The sequence below is a fragment of the Achroia grisella genome, unplaced genomic scaffold (genome assembly GCF_030625045.1).
Source record: "Achroia grisella isolate CSIRO2021 unplaced genomic scaffold, CSIRO_AGI_Agris_v1 utg567, whole genome shotgun sequence".
NCBI classification, from domain to species: Eukaryota; Metazoa; Arthropoda; class Insecta; order Lepidoptera; family Pyralidae; genus Achroia; species Achroia grisella.
In genome coordinates, this window is record NW_026712947.1 from 1,142,683 (window position 1) to 1,152,653 (window position 9,971).

General features: G+C 37.8%; 1 protein-coding gene across 1 annotated transcript in view; it reads left to right on the forward strand.

Moving 5' to 3' along the window:
- LOC131848615 (synaptic vesicle glycoprotein 2B-like) overlaps positions 1–7,277 on the forward strand; it is a 31,959-nt gene extending 24,682 nt beyond the window's left edge. Inside the window, exons 7-11 of the mRNA XM_059198534.1 lie at positions 268–440; positions 1,134–1,359; positions 2,409–2,689; positions 3,380–3,507; positions 7,067–7,277. Of these exons, the coding sequence (XP_059054517.1) occupies positions 268–440; positions 1,134–1,359; positions 2,409–2,689; positions 3,380–3,507; positions 7,067–7,191 (933 nt within the window). The 3' untranslated portion in view covers positions 7,192–7,277. The remainder of the gene's footprint in view (positions 1–267; positions 441–1,133; positions 1,360–2,408; positions 2,690–3,379; positions 3,508–7,066) is intronic.
- Positions 7,278–9,971: the final 2,694 nt, after the last annotated feature.

Sequence of the window (9,971 nt, forward strand, 5' to 3'; positions counted from 1 at the left end):
ATGCAAAGTCTCAGCCCGATCGGTTTAAAATTGACAAAGTTTCATACAAACTTTCATCCCCTTGGGGATAGAATTAATCAAAATCCTTTCTTAGCGGATGCCTACGTCATAACATCTACCTGCCTGCCAAATTTCACCCCGATCCGTCCAGTGGTTTGGGCTGTGTGTTGATAGCTCGATCGAGATAGTTGATCACTATGTCAGTCTCCTTTGAGTTATACTATATACATATATTTAGAGAAGTGTACATACTGTTTAATATTTCAGGTAAAGAAATTAATACAAGATAACATACTTGTAACGAAGACGCCAAATGGCGAGCAAAACAGAACGAAAGCGTTGTTCATTGGCGTGTTGAAGGACTTGAGGATGTTCGTGTCCAAGAGCTACGCGTTTAAATCCAGTTTGATCCTGTTTGTTTTCTTTGCCAATATGGCGGCGTAAGTATTTCTAACTTATTACCACACTAGTGCTCCGCCTCGGTTTCGCACGAATAATTTTAAAGTACACTAGCTGTTCCCGCGACTTCGTCCGCGTGGAAAGTTATTTTATTTTTCTAAAGTAAAAGTAGCGTAAGTTACTCCTTATTACATTAGTTACCTGCCAGAAAAAGTCCCGTCGACATCGGTTCAGCCATTTCAGAGAGCCGGAACAAACAGACCGACAGACATACAAAAATTGTAAATAATGTTATGTTGGTGTATGTACCATATTTATACTCATATGCATGTAGTAAAAAATGGTTATTTTAATATTACAAACAGACTCCGATTTTATTTATATGTATAGTATGTATAGATATATAGAGAAAGGTTAAATTATCTTTCAGGAGTTTAAAGTTAGAGAGAGATTCTAATTACCTCTCTCTCTCTCTCAACCTTTAATCTTATTATTATAAATCGTTATGATATCGTATATTTATCATAAAATTTTTCGTGTTGAAAATATGAGTGTTAGTTTCTATGAACGCGCTAATCTCTTGAACAACCATTCAATTTTGATACAATATTTTTAGATCCAAGCTTCAAGAAAGGTTATATAGACTATTTCATATCATGCTACCAACTTTTAGAACTGACTAATATGAACAAATTTAAGTAGGCATGTTAAGCAAAAATGAACACTATTTTCAGAGGCTTTGGTCTCAATCTCTGGATACCCGAGCTGCTTCTGCGAATGCAAGGACGCATGTGTAGGATGGCAAGCTTGTTGGAGAACACGCGGAGGAATAACGCCACTAACATGTGGACGGGGAGTAAACAGGACAGGATGAGTGCAGAATCTATACTCGGTTACAATAACAGCATCGGGGAATTAGGGATGAGTGATGACCAGTGCGACGGCAGTATGGATGATAATGTAAGAATTTTAATGGAAAATGTTACAGGTTTTTGTAATTAATTACATCATCATCTGCTTCTTCATTATCCCATTCAATTGGCGTTGGTGTTTTTATATTTCTATTTAATTCATCCTTCTTTGCAGTCACCTTGTTATTTAATCAATTTCTTGCCATATCAGCTTTCATACAGTCCGTCAATCTCTTTTTGGGCCTTTTGTCCTTAAAATCATCCACACTTTTATGTAATACTTTAAAATATTCTCTTCATTCCTACACATTACATGCTCATACCATTTCAGACGATTACTTTACAACCTCTCTGATGTATTCATTCTTTATCTTTTCCATTCTTGTCACGCCACACATCTCAACATTCGCATTTCAATTGCATACAGTCGTCTTTCATCCACCGCCTTTATAAGCTAGCACTCTGATCCATACCATGATAGCAGGCCAGATCACGGTGGATCACGTGATCACGAGAAAAATGTCTTGTACATTTTTCTCTTAAGTTAAGAGGAACACGTGAGTCACACGTCGTTGCCGTCACTTCATCAATCCTTCGTTCCTAATCCTGTGCTTTATTAACCATAAATGAATGAAGTGGCGGCAGGTTACGGCGACGATGCGTGACTAACGCAATCCTAAGGGGGTGTGCTACATATAATTCTGGGTATGGTTGACTTTTGAAGTTCTTTGCTTTAAAGTCAACCATACCCAGAATTATATGTATTCACGTCGGGCCTTATCTTATATATATATCGTAGACGCGTGCTGCGTGGTAGGCAACGCGGCGTGCGCTATAATGCATATACATATAGCGTGTGTAATATGAATGTCCTAAATTAAAACAATTTTTTTTATACTATGATGGTGGCAATCAATCATACGGGCCATCTGATGGTAAATAGTTACAGTAGCCTATGAACGCCTGAAACACCAGGGGTATCACATGCGCGTTGCCGACCCTTAAGAAACCTTAATATAACCTTCTTGAAAAACCAAATATATACAGCGACATCTAGTTTACTTTATTTGCGGAACTATATTCCTAACTCTGGTGTAGATCTTCACGTCGGGTCTGATCGTGGGCGCGTGCTGCGTCTTAGGCAACGCGGCGTGTGCTATAGTGTGTGCACGTGGCGGCGGGCGTGGCGTGCGTCGTGCGGCAGCCGCGTGTGCGCTAGCGTGTGCGTGCGCGTGCGCGTGCCTGGCCGCCGCCGCGTGCGCGTGCGCAGCCTCCCCGCAGGCCGCAGTGGCTGCTGCCGCCGCGCTCAACGCAGCATCGCTCAACGGGAATGTGCTGCTTATTAGGCTGTTGTTGCATGCGCTGCCGGCTAAGTTGAGGTCAGTTTTTTTTTAATAATAATAATAACTCAGGACGATTCACATAGTGCCATCTGTTCCCGAACTAAGTGGAGGAGGCTGAATGAGGTTGAAGCAAATCTTTTTAAATAATGTTCTTCTTTTTTTTTTAAATAGTTCTAAGCACAATTCAAACAGTGCCATGTAGCTGCCGTCTAGTTGGGGAGTTTTTTTTTAATAATATAGCTCAGGATGATTTGTGCCATGTAATCTCGAGCTGTAATTTGATAAATCTTTTTAAATATTAATAACAACTGAGACGATTCACTATTTGGCTCTACTTAGAGCTTGTGTTATGAATACTACTTTTTAAAATTTTTTTAAAACAATAACAACTCAGTGTCATCTAGTTGCAAGCAATTCAGAGCTAGTGTTATGGGTACATTTTTTTAATAATACATATAAACAACTAATATAATTCGACTGCTCTTACATGCGCTGCCTGCTAAATTGACGTCAAATTTGTATTTTTTTTAAGTTCAAGTCAGTTTCATTTTTTTTTAAATAACAAATATAACTCAGGACATTTCACATAGTGCCATCTAGTCCCAAGCTGAGCCGAGATTGTGTTAAGCGTCGCAAGTTCGATAATAAAACTACTAAATAGTTTGTATTCATGAGTAATTAGTATTTACTATATATATTTTTCAAACAGTTTTTATAATATTCCAGCGGTCTGGGCGTATGCTGGGGCGCGTGGTGGGGACGGGCCGGCGGCGTCGTGTCCAACCTCGCCGTGGGGGCACTCCTCGATTACTCCTGCCCGGCGCCATTTATATCTGTTGCCGCACTTCTTGCTGGTAAGTCACAAATATTTTTTAATTTTAACTCCTTAAGTCCGTTATGATGTTTAGTTGAGAAGGGCGAGATATGTGCATCTTTGTGCATTTTCTACCACATCACGGAGAGTAATCTGAGGAATTGTCCGCATTAACACCAGCTGCTGAAGTTCACCATCGCATTATTCACCTGAAATACAATACTATTCTGATCACCTGGATGAACATTCATCATTGTCCTCCACTGTGCGTTTTTTTTTCAGAAATTTTTTATCACTCACAACCGTATGTCGAATTACCTGCCAGCAATGGTATTTCTGAAACAATACAATATTGAAACCTTCAAGAAAATAGCTTCTTAAAAGGCCGGAAATGCACTTGCAATTCCCCTGGTGTTGCTGGTGCTCATGGGCCGCAGTAATCACTTACTACTAGGTTTTCCGCACGCTCGTTTGTCTATACTATAAAAAAATCAAAACATCTTTAGTCATGTAGGTCTATTACAGTCTCTTATGATATGTCAAATATATCGTCAAATATGAAATATGATGCACACCGCTTTACGACCGATGGTCGCGGGTTCGATTTCTCGCCCGGCACAAACATTTGTATTCATGAGTATGATTGTTTGTATTGGTCTGGGTGTTTTCTATGTATAATATATATGTATTTACAAAAAAAATATCTATGTATATGTATCAGTTATCTAGTACCCATAACACAAGCTCTAGCTAGCTTAACTTGGGTCTAGATGGCTCTGTGTGAATTGTCCTGAGATTATTATTATTATTATCGTCAGTTCTGAGTGTTTTCGAGCCAAGAAGAAATGACAAGAAACATAGCTCTTCAAATGACCTTGTACATAATTACAAAAATGTAGATTTTTTTTTAAATTCAATTAGGTAGAATATAGTGACCACCACTGACAGTATGATGTACACTCGGCACGAATGAGGGCGAAGCCGGGTCGGATGACTAGTCTATTAATATTATTGTTATTAATAGACTAGGCTAATTTATTGGGGCATCTCTAAAATATGACAATACATTAATCACTCGGTGACATTGAATGTAACCGAAATTTAATACATGTTTAGGTCATATTGATGGGTTTACTTTTTCAGTGACAGCTCGTTACTTTACGCTAATGATAATCAAACCTTTCTTTTAAGTATAATCAAGATAGACGTTATATCAATCGCAAAAAAGATCGTCTGAGTTTTTTTAATAGATGATAAAGGAATGGTGCACTTGCGTTATTGCTACGTTTACATTCAGCCGCCTCCCCTGCCACTCGCGCTGCTGGAAATATTGCCGGGCTACAATTGAGCGAGAGGGCTGAATGTAAAAACATGCTGCCACTAACGCTGCCAGTCCTTTGACTCGCGCACGGAAAACCGACAATCGAGGGAGCGCCGGGCAGCGCGAGTGGCAGCGCCAATGGCATGGGAAGTGTTTCCACTCGTGTTTACACTCTCGCGCTGCTCACTTCCCTGCCCACTTGGGCTGAGTGTAAATAGGGCATAAGAATTGCGACACTGAAGTGGCAATGGGCAGGGCATATAGCTCAAGCAGCAGATGGCCGTTGGGGCAATAATGTCCTCGAGCTCACTTCCCTGCCCACTCGGGCTGAGTGTAAATTAGGCATAACGGTTAACGCTGGCGGGACGCCAATGGACGATGATAATATGAGTATCAGGTCAGGTTAGTTAGCTTATCGTGGTAAATTTGACATGGATAATGTAATATCATTAAAGAAAATTATTATAAATTTTGTAATGACATATTGTAAATTAAATAATATAAATTTAATATTGTAATGGGTGAAAACTGTGATCGGTAGAGCCTATGCTGTAAATAATATAATTGACGTAGTGGAGTAACCTGAAACAGTCATGCTCGCTATAAAGTTCAAACTTGTGGCGGCGTGGTGGGCCGGGTCAATGTACTCCCTCAAATATGGTTGAGTGCAATGATGGCTGGCTCATACGTCATACTCGTGAACGGGTGCTGCTTGTGGGGACTGGTCTGTTCAGGTTGTGAACACTGATTAAATTTTTTGTGCTTTGTATCGCAATGCATATGCTGGTGGTCACTCTATTCTCCCAATTTTGAATTTTAATGACTGTGTATTATTGTAAACATGTTCCACTATTATTTGAAAAAAATACGAGCTGAGTTTCTTGTCAGTTCTTCTCATCTCGATATCATTCCGAACTGACGGTAGATTTGACATATCATAAGAATCTGTAATAGACCTACATGAATAAAGATATTTTGAATTTTAATTTTAATTTGAATTTATCAGGAATTTATTATAATGGTTTCCAGTGGGGCACCAAATTTTCTTTTATTTTTAACCAACATAGACTTTGTAGAAAATCTTCTTCGTTTTTTTTAATGGACGATAATGGAATGGTGCACCTGCGCTAACGGTAAACGCTGGCGGGGCACCAGTGGACGATGATAATATATGTGGTCTGGCGTGGGGAATTTACTAGAAGCACCAAAATTTCTTTTATTTTTGACTTTGTAGAAACTGTCGATTTTTTAATGGACGATAATGGAATGGTGCACCTGCTGACTGTAAACGCTGGCGGGGTACTAGTGGTCGATGATAATATGAGCATGAGATCGGCCAGTTAGCACATCGTGGCAAATTTACCAGGAATTTGTCATGATGGTTTCCAGGGGGAACTGATTGGAGGTAAACCTGATGTGGTACATTGCTAGCATTGGGTTCACATTAGTAACAATGTTGAGAAACTTAGTCTAACCCATTTCAACGGCCAAGTAGCTTGCTTTGTAACCTGTTGTAGTTATAGGGCGAGAATCCAGTGAAATTATAGAATAAGAGGCATGACATCGTAGTCTTCTGGAATGACAATGCATGGCTGGCATCATCAGGAGCCTCACATGATAACGTGATGTCCGTAGTGATGTTCATGTATATAGAAGACGATTATTACTTACAATCAGATGAGTCATCAGCTTGTTTGCCAATTTGTTATTGAAATTACATAAGAAAGCAAGAGAAGCTGGTGTAGATCAGCTCTTGTTCTTATTTCTTTCGAAAGTGTCTAGAAGCTCCTAGTTATTAGAAGATATTTTTGTAGAAGATCGTTTGCATGGATGCGTGTAATTTTTATCTTATATATAAAATTCTCGTGTCACAGTTTTCGTTCCCATACTCCTCCGAAATGGACCGATTCTCATGAAATTTTGTGAGCGTATTGAGTAGGTCTGAGAATCGGCCAACATATATTTTTCATCCCCCTAAATGTTAGGGGTAGTCCACCCCTAAATTTTTATTTTATTTTAAGACAAAACTATTTTTCCGGGACAACTAGTTAATTTATAAATAAATTGCTAATCACTACATAGTATAAAACAAAGTCGCCTTCGCTGTCTGTGCGTCCCTATGTATGCTTAAATCTTTAAAACTACGCAACGGATTTTGAAGCGGTTTTGTTTATTACATAGAGTGATTCTAGAGGAAGGTTTATATGTATAATACATGGACACCCGGGCGAAGCCGGGGCGAGTAACTAGTAATAAATAAATGCCATTTCATTTCCAGTATCAATCGGCGCAATCATGATCATCAAGCTAGAAGAGAACAAAGAAGAATCACAGAGCACTGACGACGCAGAAGACAGCGAGAAGAATACAGGTTTAGATAGGTATATATCGACTCATATGTAGATAGTGTAGACAATTAGTACAATGTTTGATTCTCATTTGTTCTAGAACGAATTGTAGTGTAGTACAGTTTTGTTGTTTATGAATAGAGAAAGGTTGGTTGGTATAGCAAAGTATGGTTTATATTCGTCATGTGGTTCGAAAACACGTTTTATATTGTAAATATTTTTTATGGATGATAATAGAATGGTGTACCTACGCTGACGGTATATGTTTTTTTTATTGGGTTGTTTGGGCTATTGTCAGGTCGTAGTCTTAAGATGTATGGACCTGTAGCACTGCGACTACATAGATCTATTGTACTCGCCCTTTTTCAAAGTTCGCTACCTAGACCCGTCAGGGACAAGAATTGAAGGATATTCTTAGTAGTGATGATTTTTATCTCCTCAGGATAGAGTGAAAATTTTCCAAAGGAGATATTACGTTTATGCCGTTACGGTACCTACGGTCTACGTTGGCGGGGCACCAGTGTGCTTCTTGTGTTTCTTAGAGAATATACTTTAGTGATCATAATTATTATAGAGCCTTTTCTATATAGATGAAATGTGATTTTGTATGTGAATTTTTAAATAATATAAAATGTTTTGACGACCTCGGTGATCTAGTGGACACACACTGCCTTACTTCCGATGGTCGCGGGTTCGATTCTTCGCACGGCAAACATTTGTATTCAATCATATGTGTATGTATTTACGAAAAATATATCTATATATTTGTATCAGTTGTCTAGTACTTATAACAGCTTTTGCTAGCTTAACTTGGGTCTAGATGGCGATGTGTGAATTGTCCTGAGATTATTATTATTATTATAAATTAATGTGAATGTTAAATAATTGATGATGAATACGTTTGTATGTACATCATATGTGTATTATTTGTTTAAATGTAGGCAAGTTTATGAAACTGTAAAATGTTTTGGCTGTGGTTGTGTGCCTATACTAGAAAGAAAAAATTAAGAAAAATATATACTCTTTATACGTTTTGTTACTCTGTAATTTAGAAAACATGTTTTATCTATTATATCTATCAAATTTCCTCTCTTTATACAATTAGAGATTGTTGTGTTAATTTAATAATATATAATAATATTTTATAGATATTAATAGAACTAAATTAATATATCTGATTAAGAATGTTTCCCTGCTATTATTTCCGCAATAAAGAAAATTGCGCAAAAAATTCACGCCAATATGACCTATGAATAGCTGCCTTAACACGACTCTCACACCGCGATCAGAAGCGCACGCGGTTTAGCGCGGGAAAGACAGCGCGCGCAAACTTGAATTATTGCATTTTACTATTTGTTGTGTTCACTCTTTCGCGCGTGATAACAGATACACTTCATGTCATCTCACTTTCTTTTAAAATTTTAGTTGTAATTGCAAATATATTATTGTCCAAGGGGGTCGTTCAAGTGTTACGTAAGCAGATTTATTACAATTATTTACCCCCCCTCCCCCCCTCATCCTCCTTTTCAGCAAAAGCAATCAAAGCTCTTACGCCCTCCCCCCATGTTTACGTAAACATTTTTCAATAAATGTCTTGTTTTTTTAGTACAGACATTTTCGTAAAAAAGTAAATAACTACCAATGATATAATCATCATCTAGACTCTCCCAACCCCCATGTAACCTAAAATAAGCAAAGCAAAACCCCCGGGCCCCCATAGTGCTTACGTAATACATGAACAGCCCCAAACACACTTTTAAGATTTATCTATAACACAATAATTATGTCATTGATACATAGTCACACGTCCGCCATTTTGCAACGATATTTAATTATTACAAAATGGCGCCAAAGCACGCACGATTGTAGTACGCGGGAATGCGCTAACTGTTCTTTCTCGTTCTGTCTACATTTACATGCACAGTCTTTTCTTCGTGGAAGTCGATTTGCGCGTGAAAGAGCGCACGTGTAAAGGCAGCTATAGTGTATTAGAATTACTAATACACATAGTTTTTTTTTGAGGTCATTCTGTGTACAGTAAAATTTTGTATTATAGATATTTGGTTATTACCTTGCGATCGTTCTCATGGGTTGCTGTCAGTACCCCAGAAATGCAAGAATGACATTAAATGCCAAATGCCTTGAAGTTTCGTTTTTTATTGAATAATAAATGTATATATATATATATATATATGTAGTATACAAAAAGTAAATTAATACTATAATAGGCCTCGAAATCTCAGCCTGTATGTATCTACTGTTGGATAGGCTTTTCCAATGCCATCTGCAATCTTCTGTATCCATTCACCACTCCTTGGATCATCTTCTTGATGTAGTCAGTCCATCTTACTGGGCTACTCGACACTCCACTTCAGCTGACATACTTTGAAAGTTATGTCTTCAACTTTAGCCCAGACAAAAGCTACGATCTTACGCTACGATACTAAGTACGTAAGTAGCTACGATTGCGATCGCTCGCAGGTCTTTTACCTGCGAGCGTAACTTAATAACCTGTTTGGTGCTTTGTATGTATAAGAATGTTATATTTTTATATTACATTAATTTTTTCCATATTACAATTATAGGATGTATAAAAAGAATATGTGTAGGAAATATAAATTATTTGCATTGTACATGGAATTAAAAAAGAATTATTAAACACTTAACAAATTTAATTTATATATTTATATTCACATCAATAATTATTCTGTGTGTCATTTCATTTGTCATAGTATAATATATATAACTCAAAGATGACTGACATAGTGATCTATCAACACACAGCCCAAACCACTGGACGGATCAGGCTGAAATTTGGCATGCAGGTAGATTTTA